The sequence below is a fragment of the Xiphophorus couchianus genome, chromosome 19, assembly GCF_001444195.1.
Source record: "Xiphophorus couchianus chromosome 19, X_couchianus-1.0, whole genome shotgun sequence".
Lineage (NCBI taxonomy): Eukaryota > Metazoa > Chordata > Actinopteri > Cyprinodontiformes > Poeciliidae > Xiphophorus > Xiphophorus couchianus.
In genome coordinates, this window is record NC_040246.1 from 23,508,457 (window position 1) to 23,529,303 (window position 20,847).

General features: G+C 44.1%; 1 protein-coding gene across 2 annotated transcripts; it reads left to right on the forward strand.

Moving 5' to 3' along the window:
- Positions 1 to 1,862: 1,862 nt before the first annotated feature.
- LOC114134190 (semaphorin-4E-like) lies at positions 1,863 to 20,847 on the forward strand. 2 transcript variants are annotated; one of them, XM_028000599.1, is made up of 15 exons: positions 1,863 to 1,910; positions 2,273 to 2,372; positions 3,129 to 3,274; positions 5,983 to 6,045; positions 6,133 to 6,228; positions 6,360 to 6,459; positions 7,011 to 7,121; positions 7,213 to 7,361; positions 7,439 to 7,614; positions 19,050 to 19,200; positions 19,282 to 19,504; positions 19,664 to 19,779; positions 19,850 to 20,016; positions 20,091 to 20,140; positions 20,232 to 20,847. In XM_028000599.1, the coding sequence occupies exons 2-15, from the start codon at positions 2,276 to 2,278 to the stop codon at positions 20,747 to 20,749; spliced, it is 2,163 nt and encodes a 720-aa protein (XP_027856400.1). In that variant the 5' UTR covers positions 1,863 to 1,910; positions 2,273 to 2,275; the 3' UTR covers positions 20,750 to 20,847. The 2 variants fall into 2 exon arrangements, with proteins under 2 accessions (XP_027856400.1, XP_027856401.1); XM_028000600.1 differs by lacking the exons at positions 1,863 to 1,910; positions 3,129 to 3,274.

The following is a 20,847-nucleotide window of genomic DNA, read 5'->3' on the forward strand; positions in this document are numbered from 1 at the left end:
GTAAATGCAAGATATCACAGACTTTAGAGGCTGTGCTGCAACACCAGGAGACCTGAATGCATGGATGGCAAAGGAGTTAGACTGTGCTCAGACTGAACACATTTCGCACATTTAAAACGCATCAGGTGCTTCAAGTTGGACGCGTGTGCACTAAGTCAGACGGTTGACATTTTGCTCCAGACGTCACATAGAAGAGTGTCTCTGATTGGTTGATGCTCTGCGTCCAGCAGCAAAAGATTTTGCAACTCCAGTGTCAGCTGCATTGGCTGAACATAGAACACTGAAAATGCTCGAAACTTTTCAACTGCACAGCACTAGATGCGTGAAACGTATCCCATAATTTATTGCGGTTCCAAACTGGGCTTTGAGGAAAAGCAGCAATGGCGAAGAAGAGTGGCAAATTATTTTGTTATATTACACTTGAAGTGACACAACATGATTTTTTACAACGTTATCTGGCAAGAATATAAGTGTTTAAGTCTCAGATATCTGCTTGGTTCATTAATACATCACCTAATTGCATATTGCTCCGACATTTTCTGAGATGTCTGTTCCCACTGCATTAACAGCCAGTTCCCTTTGCCAGCTTTCAGCTGTTGCAGGAGAGAACGCCTGACTCCCAACACTTTGTTATAAAAACTCCCGCTAGCTTTCCCCAATGAGTGGAAGTTAAACACCGATATTATTCAGACAGGTAATATCTAGCTGTAAAATGTTTGGTTTACTAAAGTATTTCATTTATTCCTGAGCAAATCGGTTTGATTGGTGAAAGTTAAGCCGACAAATATAATAAATAATAGTTTTATTTAACTGTAATGTCTTATCTGAGGTCTGGAGAGTATTATATTTGAACATGAATAATTTGCTTCTATTCAGTCCTTGTAGAAATGTGCTATATGCAATTGAACATTTTAGAATCAAACTAATAGATTTCTTTTTCTACTATGGAGCGGCCTTTACTACAAAAAGTAAAGACTAACACAGAAATCAGGAGTAAAACATGGCTAACAAACAAACTTCGGCTCCGTTGTTTTTTTCTTCGCTCTGTGCTTCACACAGTCACGGTTGCTAGGCAACATAAATTACGCTGAGGTGGGGCGGGAACAGTTGTCTGAGGCTGGACCTGTGTGAATCCGCAGCTTTTATCATTTATTTGCGGCCTGCAAAGGGCCTTGGAAGGATGCAGATCATGAATTCGGACACAGCTTTTGTAAACCGACACAACTGACGCTCAAATTACGTTTGGTCTGAACACGGCATTAAACTGCTTCTTCGCCTGCTTTGACACCTATTAGCAACACTCCTCTGCTCCAGCCCTGCCCCAACCCCTGCCCTACTGGGTTCATGCACCACTCCACTCGTTGTACAGGAGCATGATGTCAGAAGTGTGCTTCTGCCTGTAAAGTACCTGTCAAGTGTGCTCAGAACGTGTGCCTGCCAGCTCGCACCCATCTTTACCACGATCTTTAACCGCCCCCTGACTCAGACAGTCATCCCACCCAGCCTAAAATCAACAACAATAATCCCTGAGCCAAAAAAGTCTCCCATCATCAGTTTGAATGATTACTGTCCGGTGGCTCCTGTAATTATGAAGTGCTTTGAGAGTCTAGTTCTGCAGCACATCAAAACCATATGCCCCAAACTACAACTCTCACCGGTTCACATGTCATGGACACTACAGTACAGAGGATACCATTGCTGTAGCACCGAACCACCTGGAGCAGCCACAGAGCTATGTCGAAACACATTTGGAAAAGTCTTTAATCTTTGAATTCAGACAGGCCCTGTTGCCACGCTACGAAGCAATCGGCCTACAAATCCGGCCTTCAAAGGATGCAGCCCCTGCTTTTAAAAATAAACATGTTTTGGTTATCAGAAGTAAGTTGCCTCTACATAATCACTCATAACAGGTAAGCCATCACAACTTTTTTAATTTTACAAAATGAAATGTTCAAGAATGCCCTTCTTACACATACATGCTTTTTAAATAATGTAATGCAGAGCCTTACTTACATGTTTTATTGTGAAGTGTATTACCTAAGCTGTAAATCATTTACCAATGCAAAAGATGATAATCGAAAAACCTGAGGAAAATAAGATCATTTAAATGAGACACATTTCATAAATTATGAATCCATAATGTTTCTGAGTCATTTCAGCTGAGATCTTCTAGCTATCAGAAGCTGTGATGTCCAACTATAAGACAGGAAATAAACTGCTGTTTCCATAACAACTGTCATAGAAAATATGTTTCTTCTTCATTTCCTGTGAGGTCATGATGAAGAGTCAGGTAGCGCTCCTTTATGTCCTGATCATTATGAGCGAAGGATCAGCCCAAAGCCTGAAACCCCGCCGGAGCGTTTTCTTCTCAGGTCAGTGTTTCACCTGGACTCTTTTTTTGGGAGAGGGATTGTCTCAAATAACCAAGGAAACAGAGTTAAAATCAACAGTCCAATTTATTAAAGCAAAATATAAGTATTGACGATGCGTAAAAACAACAGAGAAATAGTTTACCATTTCAGCGCTGGACCACTGCCAAGCATCCTGAAGGAAGCAAACACAAAGTGGCCCGAACAACAGGATTAAACTCTTTTTAGAGACCTAACCAAGTTATGGCCTAAAGAGGACGTTCCCCTGAGAAATCAGCTCCAATATAATGTGTGCATGTGTGTGCATAGATAAAAACAACTTTCAGATAAAATTATTTTAACACATCAATAAAAGCGATCTGATTAAAATAACATTTAAGGAAGTAAAACCCTAAACATGAAAACACAATCCTATCACATGAGGCATCCCTGCAACAACAGTAAAATGTCCAGACTCTTGTATTCACACCAAATAAACTTTTCTACTTTTTGTCATATTGTAAACACAAACCCTAGCGTCTTGAAAAGGATGAAAATAATACGAATGTAGCATGAACATGTTTTTACCCCCATTACTGTGATATATCTAAATAAATTATAGGAAGGTCGTCTAAATTCAGATGCCTGCTAATTAATAAACGGAGTCCACATGAGTGTCAATGTCAAAAACATTAAGAATGGCATACAGTAACATCACACTGAGGTAAATATCTGATTTCAAAAGTAGCCTGAGGATGCCGGTTGGATTCTTTCACTCAGATGTGAACCTGAAGCTGTTTAAGGAGCCAGACTTTAACGGTTTGAGCTCCCTGCTGGTCAGAGAAGACATCGGTCTGCTCTTCGTCGGAGCCAGAGGAAAGGTCATCACGCTCAGTTTGGATGACATCACTGTAAAAACCAGCGAGGTAGGAACTGGGCTTGGGTGGTGAAATGTCAATGAAAATACACAAAATGCAAAAGGAGACTATAGTGTTTTTGGAATTGCACAGTCAATAATTAACTGTAAGAATTTGAGTTATTTAGCTTGTCATGGCAGGAAAACATGGGCATCATCGTCATGTGCATTGATCACAGCCTATCTGTGCCGATCGTCTCCTCATCGCTAATCATCAAGGATCTTGCCCTTGATAAGGTCCAGCATCTCATCTTCACCCGTTCCTCGGCCGAGCTTTGACCATTCATTGTCTGCTACCATGTCCAAATTCGATTCTGACTATTTCATCTTCGAGGTTCTTGGTCCCTCTCCTCCTTCCCCACCTTACGGGAGCACTCATTTGGCAGTCTGCCCCGATCGACCCTTTCCCTGTTCCATACTATGATCGGTAGATTTTTCCGACCTGGACGCTCCTCAGCTGACCAACATTGCCACCCTTCTCTCCATTCAGGACTCATCCCCGTCTCCTCTTCTGCCTCCTCCTCTTGCTTCATTGGCATCTGGCAAGCACTTGAAAAAATCCTCCAATCCTCCTGCCAAACACCGCCTTGGCTGCCCTCGTTCTTTCCCGGTTCCAACCACCGCTCCGTCTATTGTCTTCTACTCCATCTATCCCAATCATAGGGTGGAGCTGGATGCTTATTTGTCACTTATTTGACCTGCATGTTAAGTACAATTGTTCCATTTTTTTACCATTATCACAAAGCTTTTGCTTCTAAAGCCACTTAAGTTCAATCTCAATCTGGTGTTTGCTTAGATTGGTCTGTTCTTGATACCGACAATTCTCATCATGCTCTCCCAAGCTGTCTCCTGTTCCTCCTGCAGCTCTGTCGGCTATCAAAGTTCACTCTGCTCCCATTCTGCTGCTTCCTACTCCTCCTGTCCGACATCAACGTTTGGCCTCTTCTAACCATCAACTCATGGATTGCCGTGGAAGAAGAGTTCAGGTCTTTAATAAAACCCCCATTTATACTTACTTTAATGAAAGCTCCTGTTCATTTCCATTTTGTAATTTTCTTCATATCTGCAGCCTGTTCAAGGAAGCACAACCTAAGTCAGTCTGTCCTCACCGTCCATCCTGCAAGGGCCGCCCCGGATCCAGGACTTGATTTTCTGTTTCCTGACCCCATTATCATCCCGGAATTAGCTTTTCTCCTCAGGCCCCATTGAGATTGTTCTTTTGTCAACTTCCTGCTTCCCGGGGTGTCTCAAGGTTTCAACATCAGTGTGCCCTCTCCACCTTTGTCACCGTAGTGTGCCCCAATCTCCAGTCTGTACACCGCAAGCTGGAGGTTGCGACTGGATTACTTCAGCGGGAGGTTTCCCAGAGTTATATGATTAGTTCTTTTAAGTTTTCTCCCTCCTCCCTCTTCCATGTTAGCCTGTTAGGCATCCCTACTCTCAAGTACTCTGGAAAGAATTGGCTCATCCTCATTCCAACCCACATCTGACCATTAACTCTCTCATTCCCAAACCCCCCATTCTCATTGTACTATGTTTCCATCAATCATCCCTCATAAAAATCACGGGTCGAGGTGCTTGGCTTGTAAACCCATACCTTTAAGGTCATGCCTGTGCACCCTTCTTAGTGGCACTTGTTGGGAGCAAAATGGAATAACTGTTTTTACTTCACAGTCAGGCTCACCTTTGGGTGCATTAGTAGTCCTTGCCTCTTCAATAGCCTCTTCAAAGCCCTCTGTTGGATTCTGCTCAACATCTGTAACCTACCCTCAGTCCTGCACCTGCTCGACTTCCTCCTCAATCATCCCCCTGGACCTTCTTTTGTATTCTCCAATAATTGTTTCATCATGTAGGGATTGCTTTGTCCAAGGAGAAAACCACCGGAGTTTCTAGGCTTCACTCGAGACTCTGAGTTCATAGCAGCCTCACTTCCAGCTGAAAAGCTGTCTGCGTCCGTGAACTCTCAGTCTCAGATCTCCTCTTTGTCATGAATTGTGGTTTTGATGAAGCGCAACCCGATTCGAATCCAGGTTGAGGTAAAATAAGGTCCTTCTTTAATGTCAAACAGTAACCAAAATCTGAAAACAAGGGTCGAGCACAGGAAACACAGAGAACACCATGTCCGTCAATCAAGGCCTTGCAGTCTCACAATCTTTTACTCGCTTCACAGACTCTCGCAGTCCATTTCTCCTCTTCGACCTAAGCATACCTAATCCTTGCCTCAGCAGATATGCCCAATCTCACTCTTCTATAAACCTCTGTAGTTTTATTCACTTCTTAAAGTCAGTAAATAAAGTCTTATTTATGTTATTTAGTCTTTTATTTATTAATAAATAAATAAATATTTCAAACTATTTATGTTTAAACAAATAAAAATGAATTCTCTAATCTTCATACAGAGTGGGTCATTCTTTCTGTCAGAGGTTTCCATTGCCACGTTTCCTCCTGTGTCTGAGTGCCAAAGATTTTCATTTGTCAATTAAAACCTTTTAATACCTATTCTTTCTGTGTGTGTGTGAGTCTCTCCAGGTTGAACTTATTTTTCTTCTTCCTGCAGACTAAATTACGCAAATTATTGCTGTCAAATCTTTACTGTGAATCTTTACAAAATGTGCCCCTTATGATAGATATTCCTCTTTTTATATTCATACCTCATGTAGGAATTTCACAAACATCTCCCCATAAACATGTTGACTTCCTGATTTGTCTTTTTGTCAGGTTAACTGGACGGTGACCTCTAAAGAAAAAGCCCTGTGTAAGGTGAAAGGCAAGAGCATCGAGGTACACTACAGCACATTAAAATAAAGAAATGTCATATGTTCTCCCTCTTCTTAAAATAGTCTGGAGAAATAGCTGTTCTTCTAACAGGAATGTGACAACTACATCAGGATGATGCACACTCTGGATGATGGCAGAATTCTGGTTTGTGGAACCAAAGCATTCAACCCTACCTGCACACACCTGGTACGTTCCTCCCATAAATAAGGCTGGAGTTGTTGTCCTGCAATACCAGAACCATTTACTGGGTATTTATTGTGTAGGAAGAATTAGAAGTATAATTTCTAAATTATCACAAATATTGAATATTTTTTCAGATGTTTGAAGAAGGAAATGTGACCATGGAAGACAGTTTCCAGAATGGCAGGGGGAAAGTTCCCTTTGACCCCAACGAAAACTTTGCCTCCATGGTGAATGGTTGGTACAATGATTTTTATCCCCATGCTTAAATACGGGAGCAGAAAAGGTGAGAATCAGAGAGGAAATCTTTGCCAACTAATATTGATACTCATCACTAGGTTGCTCAGAGAGTTTGGTTTGTTTGACAGTTTGGTGTGAAAATTAATCGCATCAGCTGATGGTCAGAAAAAATGTTGCAGTTTTGGTCTGTAATCCATCCGAGTTTACCAGGCTCTCAGGTGGGAAAACAGCCTTACTGTGTCCGACGTCTCCAGTGATAGAGATTCCTTGTTCGCCAAGACAGGAAGTCTTTTTGTCTTCAGGAGGTCATGACAGCATAATGCTGGATTTATGCAAAGGTTTTCCCTTTTAGGGTTTTAGACTTTTAATCATCTGATAAAGAGCCTGTTTGAGTTTAATTCCTTTTACCTCTTGCTCACATTTTGAAGCTGTACCTAAACATGGCTCATACTATCCAGAACAGGATTTGTGATTTCAGTGGATCCCACTCATACTGAAGGAATATTTTTGTAATGATTTACTTCAAACTTTTCCTCTGTTCTCAACAGGAAACACGTTATATACCGCTGGTTCTATAAACTTCCTGGGAACAGTAAAGTCTTTCCAAAGACATGGGAGGAATACCTTGAGGACTGAACCAATATGGTCTTGGCTCAATGGTGAGGTGGCCGCTTGACCCAGTTAAAGGTTCTTTAACTTTGAAATCTTCTTGTCAAACCTAACAACACATTTTAAATGATTTGATATCAGGACCCAACATGATTTCCATGAAATTTGCTGAAATCAGCAAACATTCAAACAACAACGAGGACGACAACGTGTTCTTGTTCCTCACAGAGATCGAAATCAAGGATCAACACAGCAACTTGCGACTGTCAAGAGTTGCACGAGTGTGTAAAGTACGTCTCTAAATGTTAAACTTCCTTTGAAACACCACATGAATCAGTATTAAAGTCTGACATTTGTGCGGATTCAGAGCGACTTGGGAGGATTGAGAATTTTGCAGAAAAAGTGGACTTCTTTCCTGAAAGCCCGTCTGGACTGCCCGTTTGGAGATGAAGGTTCAGCATCCCTGGTGCAGGACGTCTTTTTTCTCCAAGATGAAAATAACGTGACCAACAGCATCTTCTACGCAACATTCACCTTGATCACGTAAGTCAAGTCTCAGGTTTTCAACACGTAGGTTGTTGAAACGGTTTGTTTTCCATAAATCCAAAAACATTAACTTGTCTGAAGTCTGGATATAAATATCACCCCACAACAATCATTAAGTATGTCCATGTGTATTCTAAGCTATCTAGCGGACCGCTCCTTCCAGCTGTCACCTGGAATCTTGTCCTTCTTCACACATCATATATCCAGTACACCCTGCAGATTCTTGGTGTTTCTGTCTTAATGTCGTTCTAAACCAGGATTGCTTGTTCATTTTGAAAATATTGGCTAATTTAGAAGTTACAAGGAAGAAAACCTATCAGCACAATAAAATGCTGATAGTCTATATTAATTCATTGTTTCTTCACTGGATAGTGTAGTGATGTCGTCAGGTCACAGGGACTCCTCCCCCTATTGGGCTACATCCAGTGTTTTGGTGGTGCAATCAGGCCCAAAATTTTGATGTCTAAAATTATAATTTAGTTTCTCTATTGTCCAAACAATTTGTCAGCAACACCTGAGTTTTAATTCCAATTCCTTTATAATATTTGGTAGCCAATTTTTCACATACAATTTGGCCTGGAATAGATCTTTTTGTGAGAATTAGAGTTTTTCTGTGTGTTTATTTTAGGTTTCTGTGTCTATTGAGTCTCTGTTTTCTCCTGTCTACCCCTTGATTGTTCCCAGCTGTGTGTCGTTCCCATAGGCGCCAGAACAGGGCCATTGGTCCCCCCACTTTACGGCCCTGCCCATCCGCTGGTTCTGCCAGACATTTACACAGGCTGGTGGGTCAGGGGTGGGGGATCCACAGGGATCAGGAGTTTCTGATGACCCCTTTTGAGCAAGATCTCAATACTGGTAAGAGCTAGCCTGGTCTTGGAGGGAAGGATGTAGTCATGGTCAACAGAATCAGAAGGACAGACAGAAGGCTGATGAAGTCTTCAAAGGGTATCTGGTTTGACATTCTTGCTGCCTGGTCGATAGGCCAGGGTGAAGTCAAATCTGCTAAAAAATAGAGCCCATCTAGCTTGGCGTGGGTTCAGTCTCTTGGCAGACTTGAGGTATTCCAAGTTCTTATGGTCTGTCCACACAGTAAAAGGTTGCATGGACCCTTCGAGCCAGTGTCTCCATTCCTCCAATGCTAGTTTGATAGCCAACAGTTCTCTGACTCCAATGTCATAGTTTCTCTCGGAGGCAGAGAGCCGGCGAGAATAAAAGACACAAGGATGTCACCTGGCATCATCGCCGACCCCAGTGTCCGAGGCATCAACCTCCACCACAAAAGGGTTAGATGGATCTGGAAGACGCAGAATGGGAGCAGAGGTGAAGAGATGTTTTAGCTTACCAAAGGCTTCTTTGGCCTCTGAAGACCACTTGAACTCAGTCTTGGCTGTAGTGAGATGGTAAAGAGTGGCAGCCACAGAACTATAATCCTTGATAAAACTTCGTTAAAGATTGGCAAACCCAAGAAACCGTTGAAGCTCCTTCATACTGGATGGTTCAGGCCATTCCAAGACTGCTGCCACTTTAGATGGATCCATGTTAATCCTGCCAGGAGCAATGACAAAACCCAGAAAGGATACAGGTGATTGATGAAATGCACACTTCTCAGCCTTAACAAATAGCTTGTTTTGGAGAAGCCTAAGAAGAACCTCACGAACATGCTTGATAGCTCCTTTGAAAAAATCAAGATGTGATCAAGGTATACAAAACAAATCTGTTAAACATGTCCCTTAAAACATCATTTGCCAATGCCTGGAAAACGACTGGGGCATTGGTGAGCCCAAAGGGCATGACCAGGTATTCATAATGCCCTGAAGAGGTGTTGAAAGCTGTCTTCCATTCATCTTCTCTTATGCGGACCAGATGGTAGGCATTATGCAGACCCAGTTTAGTGAACAGTACTACCTTGAAGGAGCTCAAACGCAGAAGTCATGAGAGGCAGAGGGTACCTGTTCTTAACTGTAATTTAGTTAAGGCCTCAATAATTGATGCATCGTCTAAGAGACCCATCCTTCTTGCCCACAAAGAAGAATCCTGCACCTGCTGGGGAAGAAGACTTTCTGATTAGTCCTGCCTTGAGGACATCAGAAATGTAATCCTCCATTGCCCCTCTTTCAGGGCCAGAAATGGAATACAATCTGCCCCTAGGTGGGGAGGATCCAGAACGAAGGTCAATGGTACAGTTGTACTCTCTATGGGGAGGCAGAGAAGTGGCTTTCGACTTGTTAAATACCTCACACAAATCATGATAGACCTTAGGGACCCTAGACAAATCTGGGTAATCATGGTTGATCTCACAAGGAGATGTCATGATAGGGGCTTCCCTCAAATAAGAAGTTGAGCAAGATGATCCCCAAGACTGAACCTCACCTGTTAACCAATTAATGACTGGACTGTGTTTGATGAGCCAAGGGCATCCCAGAATCACCGGAATCTCTTGAGACCTGGTCAGCAGAAACGTGGTCCTGTCGTGGTGGTTTCCTGAAATCGGTACAGAAACAGAATTAGTGCAGTGAGTTATTTGATCAATGAGATGCCCATCAGTAGCAAAAATCTCACGTGGTTACTCAAGAAGTTCCAACTCCAGTGCGAGCCTATGAGCTAGGCTGACATCCATAAAGTCAGCATCAGCCCCAGGATCAATGAAAACAGGAACTTCCTTCCCTTCAGGAGAGTCAGGGAATCTGATGGTGCACTGATTGTGGGGAGGGTTCTGAGATCTGAGGATAGGGCTCAGCAAAGACCCCCCGAGCTTTACTGAGCCTGTCCTTTTGACGGACAGTTAAGAGCTAGATGGTTCTTCTCTCCGCAGTAGAAACATAGGGGATTTCTGAACCTCCTCTCCCTCTCTTCAGCAGAGAACATGGTCCTACCTAACTGCCTGGGCTCCTCCGTGCTAACAGGGGGAAGCATGAAGTCTTGGGGCTTGCTGCATGGACTGACCTGGACAGTTGGGACCCTTCCTTGATAATTAGATGAAGACCTCTCCCTCTTTCGTTCATGAAGGAGTTGGTCAATTCGCGTGGCAAGCCTTTCTAAGGCCTTGAGGGTCTCGGGAGGCAATCTCATCCTTGATATCATCTGACAGATCCTGGTAAAAAACGTCAAACATGGCTTAATTATTCCAAAGACAACTGGACTTCAAGGCATGGAAATTGATGATGTACTCATCAATCAGTAACAGGTGGAAATCCCTGCTTGAGAGAAAACAGTCTTCTGACAGCCTCCCTCTCAGGATGGATAGGATCAAAAACCCTCTTCATCTCATCAGAAAATTAAAAAAATGAGTCACAGCTGTCAGCAGCATTCTCCCACTCAGATGTTCCCCACAGCTTAGCCTTACCAGACAGTAGAGAGATGGTATAGGCCACCTTGGCCCGTTCAGAAGAGAAGGCAGAGGGCTGGAGTTAAAAAAGCAGAGAACACTGGGTTAAAAAAGGTCTGCATTGTTCAGGATCCCCATCAAAATGCTCTGGGGGGAATCTTAGGTTTGTTGTTAGCGTTAACCGTGGGAGTGACTGTAAGGGGAAGTGGCTGTGTAACTGAGGGCCTAGCTTGGGCTTGGGAATCCCTTAGAGAAGAAAGTCTGTGTAAAGGTTCCTGGATATTTCTTTCTAGGCCAGTAATAGCACCCTCTACCTTTGAACACCAATCAAGATTTGGCTGTGGGTTCATACTGGCGAGATCATACTGTAACGTTAAAAGCAAAATCAGCCAGAATCCAAAACAAGGGGATGGTTCACCAAAAGTTTTATTACAAAAATAATAATGTAGAAGGGTGTGGTTACACTGGTGGGTCAGGGATGGGGGATCCACAGGGGTCAGGAGTCCAGCAGGGGGAGGGTTGGGTGAGTGGACAATGGGAGGTCTGGGGGGGCTCAGGGGATAAACAGAAGACAGGGATAAAATCCACCAACCAGAGGCTGAGTCATGAAACGGTCCAGGGTCGTGCACGGGAGGGTCTCAGGCAATGAAAATCCAGTAACCAGAAGGCAGGGTCAGAGACAGGCAGGGTTCAGCAACAGGACTTCCAACAGCAGAAGGATTAGGCAAAGATCTGTTGTCAAAAAACAGGCAGGATCAGAAAACTAGAAAACTTTGGAACATGAGACAAGGCTTGGAAGCTGTGACAGTGGCAACAGACGATCTTGCACTGAGCTGGTGATGAGCAACTGTTTAAATAGGGAGCAGCACAGTGCAGATGAGGGTAATGAGTAATCAGCACAGTCGAGGTAGAGCTGAAGGGCTGAAATCATGACATAGTTATAAGATTTCATCATGTCCAATTTATTCCTGTTGCACATGAAGCCATTCCTGTGCTTTAGTACTTTAAGCCAAGGCTGAATTCTGATTGCTCCTGTTCCATTATATTCATCCCCACATTGAAGTAAAATTAAAAGTAAAATTTCTGCCGCTCTTGTGCAGTGCGAAGGTGGTCTCTTGCCAGGTCATGTGTTTTGTTTTGTTTTGTTTTTATCTCCCCGCAAGGGGTCTCTTTTTGTGGGCTCTAGTGTCCCTTTTTCAAAGTAGACTGACAGGAAAGGGGGAAGGAGAGGGGGGAAGACATGCGGTAAACGTCGTCGGGTCCAGGAGTCAAACCCGCGACAGCCCCGTCGAGGCTACGTTTTGCCTGAATGTGGGTCATGCTAACCCCTCCGCCACCACGGCACGCCCGTCCTGTGCTTTTTTAAAGCTTTCTTCCAGGCTGTAGAGGAAATCTGCAGCTTCCAGTGCATCAACCTTGAGTTTTGCATTGCCAGACTGGATGTCTTGTGGTTGGTGGACTGGGTGTGAACCCTGTCACTGTGTGTTGTGAGCTGCGATAAGCTGCTGTGAGTAGTTGTTCGTCCCAGTTCTTTTGGTCCTGGTTCACATAACATTGAAGCATCTGCAATAAGGTCCTATTGAACCGTTCTGCTTGTCCATTGGAGGAGGGATAGTAAGGGGTAGTCCTGGTCTTAGTGATCTGTATGAGCTTGCATACATTCCGAAACAGGGAGCTATCAAAATTATGACCTTGATCTGCGTGTAGCTCGAATTGAGCTCCAAACCTGGCAATAAAGTCATAGACTAGCTTCCTTGCAGTCTTTTCAGCACTTTGATCAAGAACAGGAAAAGCTTCAACCCATCTTATGAACTGGTCAATAATAACAAGAATGTATTTGTTCCCAGTGCTGGACATGGGGAATAGCCCGAAGATATCAAGATGTAGACGGTCCAAAGGTGCTCCAACTTGGTAGCTTTGCAGTTTTACTCTCTTCGCTCGACCTGTGATCTTCCATGCACTACAGTGTGGGCATCTCTTGACAAACAGGTGAACATCTCCACCCATGCCGAACCAATGGTAGTTCTGATGCACACGCTCTAGGGTTTTGGCTTCTCCTAGATGGCCAGAGTATGGAGGGTTATGGCACGATTCCAGGACTTCTTTCTGCATAGACGAGGGAACTAATAACAGCAAGTTTGGACGCTGGTCTCCAGTTCTCTCCCAGGAGTAATAGAGCACTCCTTGCCTCAGTGTGACTTGAGGCCAACAGAGCCAGAACTTTCTCACTGCAGGGCTTTCCAGCGCCACTTCATCTTTGGTAGGAAGTGTCCCTGTTTCTTTCCATTTGTGAAGAGCAGTGAGAACAGGACCTGCTTTCTGGAGTGTTGTCAGTTGCTCAGGACTAAGGGATTCAAGCCAATTGACTTCTGGCCTTTCTGGTAGGAGCACAGATGGCTGATCACCATTACTGGTGCTGCTTCTGGGCTGGATGCACCTTATGGCTAGAGGCACAACATCATCCATGTCATCTTCAAACTTGGCCCACTGGATGTGAATTTTTTGGCAGTACCTGCACCCTTTACATGGAAGATCTGACAGGTTAATCCCTGCCTGGTAACAGTCACAGTTCTCCACCTTTTCTCCTGGCATCCTCGACATGGCATCTGCATTACCATGTTGTTTGCCAGCTCTATGTTCAATCTGAAAGTCATACTGGCTTAATTCTTCAAGCCATCAGGCTAGTTGTCCTTCAGGACATTTGAATCTAAAAAGCCAGGTGAGACTGCCATGGTCGGTCCTAAGTAGAAACTTTCTACCTAGTAGATAGTGGCGAAACTGCCATGTGAAACGAACAACAGCAAGTAATTCACGAGTGACACAATACCTCTGTTGAGCTGGTGAAAGGCGGCTACTAGCATAGCTCAGAACTCGTTCCTCTCCCCATTGTACTTGTGACAAAACAGCATCAACACTGTTGTTTGAGGGATCCGTATCCAGAATGAACTTCCCTTCAGCTTGGGGATACCCCAACACTGGTGCAGTGGTCAGTTTCTCTTTGAGCCTCATAAATGCAGACTGCTGCTCATCAGTCCATAGGAACACTGTCCCCTTTTTGAGAAGAGTATGGAGGGGGCTTGCCAGCTCTGGAAAATTGGGTACAAACTTCCAGTAGTAGTTACACAGCCCAAGAAAGGTTTGTAGCTCCTGCAAATTATTGGGGGAGTTCCACTGCTGTACATCCTTTATGAGGTCTGGATTTGGACTGATTCCTTTGCCACTCACAATGTGACCCAAGAAGAGAACTTCTTCCTGCAGCAGATGACATTTTGATGGTTTTAGCTTTAATCCATAGCTTTGGAACCCCTGGAAAACCTGCTTGAGCCGATTCAAACTTTGGTCTACTCCATTTCCAATGACAATGACATCATCCAGGTAGATGAGAAGAGTTTCCCACTGAAGGCCCCTGAGAACGAGCTCCATTGCTCTCTGAAACGTACTTGGAGCATTGCATAGTCCAAATGGCATTCGAGTGTATTCATAAAGGCCCCATTTGGTGATGAATGCCGCCTTTTCTCGATTTTTACTATTCACTGCAATCTGCCAATAGCCTGATTGGAGGTCGAGAGTGGAGAATATTGTGGCTCCACCCACAACATCAAGACATTCTTCTATCTGAGTTAATGGATAAGCATCCTTTTTTGTTAGATTGTTCAGACAGCGGTAATCTAAGCGCCATCTTACTCCTCCATCCTTTTTTCGAACTAGGACCACTGGCGAGGCCCACTCAGATGTTGATGGTGTGATTACGCCCTCTGCCAGCATTTATTTAAGATGTGCTTCCTCCTCGCTTTGAAATCCAAGAGAGGTTCTTCTCACAGGTTGACGCACAGGTCTGGCAGACCCAGTATCAATTTTGTGAGATACAGCGGATAAGTAGCCATGGTCAGAGTCACTTTTAGCAAAGATGGATTGGTATGTGAGGAGTAGCTGAATGAATCGCTGTTGCTCCTCACTGAGGGTCTCACTTATGGTAGCCACCAAACTTTGGAGGTGCTCAGCAATGTCAGAGATTGTTGCTACTCTCCCAACCACCAGTGATGGTGCAGGCATTGCATTTGATTTTGGTGCAAATGGGGGTAGAGGATAAACTTCAACTAGGAGTCCAAGACATACTCCTCTCTGTAGAACCACTCTCTTGGTTGAAAAATTGCAGACTCTGATTGGGACCTTTGGCTTCATGGTGACAACAACGCTTCCAGAGGCTACATTATTTGCAATGTTCAAGGGTTCCAATAATGCCATAACCCCTGGCTGTGAATCCTCCACTTCACCCCAAACGACACATTCAGATTTGGCTGGGATGATTGAGGTTCTTTCCAGAGTTACTCTAGCCACACAGTAGTCTGATCCATCATTTCGCACAATTTTTGAGGGGACCAATTCATCCCCAATGAAAACTGCCTGGGGTATAGATGACAGCATCATGGGCCTTCATCAGATCCAATCCAAGGAGGACAGAGTCTCTTATAGGGGCTACATGCACTTCCCAGGCTATGGATTTGGACCCAATCTGGAAGGTCACTGTGAGTCCATGTTTAGCTTTCATGCCATCTTCAACTCCTGCATTTAGTAGGTATGTATGGTGTAGGTCTGTAGGTGCAGAGTTACCGTTCAGGATTCTCTGATACAGCTCCTCTTGATATCACAGTCGTTTGAGCTCCAGTATCAGCTACGGCCTGGGTTGGGATACCATCTAGGGTCAGAAGAATTTGCAGACTCTCACCCCTCTTTTCAGTGCAGCCAACCTGTCTGCCTTGTAGTTGGGAATCTGAGGCTGTGGTTCTATTTGACTTCAGTGGGTTGTCTATATACTTGTCACTATTGTGTCTTGCAGTCACAGGACTGGGAGCCCTAATGCAGTCCTTCTTAAGATGTCCTGTCTCTCCACACTTAAAACACGGGCCAGTTGTTCCACGATTTGGACTTGGAGTTTGAGAACGCCCTCTGCTGGGCTGCATGTGCTGGTAATTTTGTTTTCTCTCTGGTGCAGAGCTATGGGCTGCCTTGGAGTTTTGGGATACGACGCTTATGGGCTGTAAATTGGCAACCTGGAGCTGTAGATTCCCCATGGTGCTAACAAAGGTCTTCACTTGTTCTGCCAGTGCATCAAACTGGTCAGCTGTGACATACTGGGGAGCCCTGACCCTGTGGGACATTGTTGCACTGTCATCACACATGTCCCCCTCATCAACCCATGAAATGTGCCTTGCTGTTTTTTACTTCCGTGTTCCGACCCACAGTAGCTCTAAAGTTATGCTCATGAGCCTCCACAAACTTTTGAGCCTCTACAAAGGAGCTTGGGTCACGATTCATGAGTTTGTATGCCACTTTCTGGTTTCTTAAGCCTTTGAGGAAAGCATCAGTTGCTAATTGGTCCTGCAGCTGGAGATCTACCCCTGGATTATGCAAGGGTGGTCAGGCGTCTAATCTCCTCTGCAAACTCAGCTGATGTCTCCCGCCCCTGTCAAAGTTCTCCCAGTCTTCTTCTTACTGTTGTGGGAGGGTCTTTTTTTCCAAAGCGTTGAGTGAGTTGTTCCACTAAGAGAAGATAATCTTCCCTTGTGCGCTCTGGTAATGAGCAGACGTAGCGTACTACAGCTCCCCTCAGACACTCGTGCAGCCTGTCCACTCGTTCAGCAGCACTCCATCCGTGTTTCCTGGCTTGGCGTTTGAACGGCATCAGGAAAGAGTCCCAATCCTCATCTCCATCATATGTGGCTAATTTAAGCCTCTGAAGCTTTGACCAGTTGTTATAATAGCCTCCAGTATTATTTTGCCTTCTTTCATCATGGTAGGTAAAAGTGTGTGGGACCTCAGGTTCACTGTCCCTAGTGTCTCTGTGTCCTGGGTCAGGTCCAGGGGTGGTTGTTCGTCTCACTGGGCCAGAGCTTCATGATCTTTGATTTATAACCTCCAGCTGAGCTGCAAAAGGAGCGTGAACACGTGGTCTAGTTGTCATATCCAAAGAGGCATGTGTTTCACGTGCATGCCCTTCTCTTGTAGAATGCATTGGAATTAAGTCATCACTCCTCTCAGGAACAGTACGTGATGCTTGGGTTTGTTGTACAGCTGATTGTCCCATTATGTGTGAAAGTACAGGAGCCAACATCATTTGAAAGTGTCTTGTTTGTTGATTTTGATTTTCCAGCACAACTTGTAACCACTTTGGAGCTGTGTCCGCCTCTCCAGGGCCTGCTGTAGCACCTTGTAAATCCTCTGTCATTTTATTTTATTTATTTTTTTGTTGGCAAGCTTTGCTTGTGCTCTTATTGTGAAGGGTTGGACCGGAAGTGCTACGCGGTAACACTGCAGCAGCTTTATTACTCTCAGCGCGATTTTTTTCTTGCTTTTTCTTTGCTTTTAACCGGCAGTGGCTAGTTGTAGCTTGTCTTTAAGTTGTAATTAGTTCAGGATGGGCTTGGATATTATCTTTGCGATTGGATTCACTCACAAGAGTCCTATAGATGATCCCGCTTCTGGCACCAGTTATGCTTTTGGTTTCCAGGGTGACTGAGGCATGTGTGTAGGTGAAGATACATGACCAAAAAAAGAAAGGTCTCTTGCATGAACTTTACTTCCTCCAGCAATAGATGAGTTACAACGGCAACCAAGTTGTTCTCGTGTAAGAACCATGTGGCTTCTGGCCTCTAGCTCTGGCACAGCCAGCACTTAGCTATGTTCGGCAGTGAGCGGTGAGAGCCATAAGAACAACAGAACATTAACATCGAATCTCGCGATACTAGCCTTTTCTCTCGAGCTGCGTTGCATTTACTGACCTATCTCAGGCTCGGAAAACTAAAATAAAAAATACAAAACCAAGCTTAAGGTCTAATAAAGTTTAACCTTCTTTACAATATCAACAAAAGAAGGTTAAACTTTATTAGTTTAACCTGTGAATTTTTGTGCATCCAAAATTCACAGCTGGAGGCAGAAAAAAGGAAAGGCTTCTGCATAAGTTAAAAAAGATTCAGATACATGAGGTCAGCACGCTCATGTTGAGTAATGAAATAAGAAATGTGCAATCTGAAACAAGTTGTGCACACAGAGGAGATAGATTGGCGGGGTCAGCATGCCTGCACTTCCTTTAACTGATTGGAGTCACCATCCCACAAAATCAGTATCAGTGCTTCCCAAGAACTCTATAAAACTAGATGGTCGTCCGAAGCTGCCCTTCAGCCGTCCCTCTGACGTCTGAAGAGGGACGTCAGAGGGACGGCTTAGAGTGTCTCTAATACTCTAAGCCGGAGTATTAGAGTGTCCATACTCCGCATTAGCCTTGTAGCTGACCGACTCCTCGTCAGGTGTGCCGGTTATGCGAGATGCGAAACTCAGATGCACCTTTTTCCTTTTCTTCCATTAAATCCTTATTTCACCATAAACTACACTGTACTCTTCAATTTAGGAACAGAACACTTCAGACACCAATCCTCTCAATTTAGTTACATTCAATTGCACAAATAAAAGGTTCTATTTAACTTTTGTTTCTGTTGGTCAACCAAGAGTTTGGCGTCGGCTGTGCTCTGCTCAATTTCCCAGTCACTAACCTCCATACATCCTCGCTGGGGCCTCCATTTTGTGGAGAATTATCCATCTCCATGCTGAGTTCTTCATGAATGAGGTTGAAGAAGAGTCAGTGAGTTGAATAAATAAATTTGATTTATTAATACCAAAATACAGCTGGTCTATTTCTCATGCTACATTTAGGAGCTAACAGAATAAAATGGCAACAAGCAGCTGTCGGCAACTTCCTTTCCTAGCCTTTATCTAAGCTACGCCCTAAAGAGGGCGTTCCCTAGTGTGTCATTTCCTTTAGCTTTGCAACTAGATAAAAGTGATAGAAAGAAAACACAGAATTATTTATTCTCAACAAAAGTCAAAGTAAAATGTTCTTTTAATTTCATTAATTTAATTTAAACTAGTTCAATGTAACTTTTAAGTTATTGAACACAAAAAGTAAGTTGTCATCACTAAACCACATGAATTAAGTGAGATTAATGTAAATAAGTTCATGAAATGAACTACAGCCAAAATCAGTTTTTGGCAGAGTGCAGTACTCCAGGTTAATGTTTTATTGGACCTGGTAGTAACAGGACTTAATTTGCAGGGAGCCATCTAGTACCTGCAGTCAGTCCGCTGTCTGCGCCTACAAGCTGTCAGACATCAGGCAAGTTTTCAGGGGGAACTTTCTGACCGAGACTGCTTATGGCACCTGGGTGACGTACACAGGAGCATTTCCTTCCCCTTATCCTCGTTCAGTAAGCACCAAGACCAGAACAATATAAGATGGTAGTGAAGAAAATTATTCACCTCACATGATCTCTGATCTGTATTATCAGTGTATTAATGATGAAATGCGAGCCAGTGGTGTGAAGACCTCTTATGACCTCCCAGACTCAACCCTGCAGTTTCTGAAGAACCATCCTCTGATGGAGGGAGCGGTGACGCCACTCACTGGGAAGCCCCTGCTGGTTCGGTCTATGGCCCAGTTCTCCAAAATTGTTGTTGACAAAGTAACCTCTCTGGATGGAGAGCAGCACAACGTCATGTTTATTAGCAACAGTAAGTAACTGGATCATATCTAATGGCTTAACACATGTTGGCGTTGTTGGCAGGATCAGACTGGACAACAGCTGTATTGACCAATGAACAGGAAAAAACAAGCTAACTACAAACTTTACCCTGTAGAAACCAGAGTTAACCTCTGGTTCTGTCCTCTAGACTCTGGTTGGCTGCAGAAGGCGGTGTGGTCTGGTGATGATGGAGGGCGAATCATTGAGGAGTTGCAGCTGTTTCAGGATCCTCAGCCCATTCGCTTCCTTCAGCTCTCTAGAAGCGTAGGTTACAGCTACATGTCTGTAGACTAAATGGACCTGGAGCTAACCTTTGAACTCTGATGATCTGCAGGGTCAGCTGTACAGCGCAACTAGAACTGCTGTTGCTCAGCTCAGTGTGAGGGACTGCAGCCGCTACACATCCTGTGCTGACTGCCTTATAGCCAGAGATCCATACTGTGGCTGGGACCACCTCAAAGGCCTGTGTGCTGCTGTTGCTGGTGCTTCAAACTTCTCCATGTATGTCACACTAACCAAGACATGTTCATTATGTGCTACGTTTATAATCAGAGAATTTAATTCATTTGTGGCAGGATCCAGAACCTTATTGATGGTGATGCTACAATGTGCCCAAGCTCTCATTGCAAGTATTCCCCACATAAAGCTCTTTACACACATTTACCTTAGCGAGGAGAAAAGTAGGATAATTTTAATGGCTGTTTTCGCTTCTCCAGCAGTATCGATGCAGATTACCGACATCCACCTCACAGCTGACGTCGCACAGTTCCTCCCCTGCTCCCCTGATGCCAATCTCCCCATCAGCTGGAGCTTCTCTGGTAAAATCCTTGAGCCCGGTCCCCGACACATTCTGCTCAGCCAGGGACTCGTTTTAACACCTTCCTTCACTGATGAAGGCATTTACACCTGTGAGACAGTGGAAGTAGTTAAAGGCAGAGAGCACAAGAAGGCGGTGATCCAGTACCATGTTAAGATGTCAGAGGTGGGTGGGGTAAACTGGTTTCAGGCTATAGTTATCTACATTTTAGCTTCTGTTTGTGTGCTGTGTGTAATGCTCATCATCTATGTATGCTGGAAGAAGAAACCTCAAAACCATGTTGGCAGTGCCAGTGTGAGTTATGCTAGCACTGAGCAACCAGAGGGGAAGACAGAGTCCTGCAACTGTGGGACTGACGCTGATACTAAGAAAACCAAACCAACTAGGGTCAAAGAGAGTTCAAAATCTACCATTTAAAACAGGTTTATAGTTTGATAACAGAACAACCCACTTCTGTTACACTTTGTGCATCACTGCCATCAACTCTGTAAAAATAAATGACGAAAATGATTAAA

What these genes read in the sequence shown, in the direction of transcription:
- LOC114134190 (XM_028000599.1), top strand. Translation starts at nt 2,276, where the DNA reads ATGATGAAGAGTCAGGTAGCGCTCCTTTATGTCCTGATCATTATGAGC. An exon ending in TCACTGTAAAAACCAGCGAG is followed by an intron (nt 3,275 to 5,982) that starts GTAGGAACTGGG and finishes TCTTTTTGTCAG; the next exon opens with GTTAACTGGACGGTGACCTC. An exon ending in TCCTTCAGCTCTCTAGAAGC is followed by an intron (nt 19,780 to 19,849) that starts GTAGGTTACAGC and finishes GATGATCTGCAG; the next exon opens with GGTCAGCTGTACAGCGCAAC.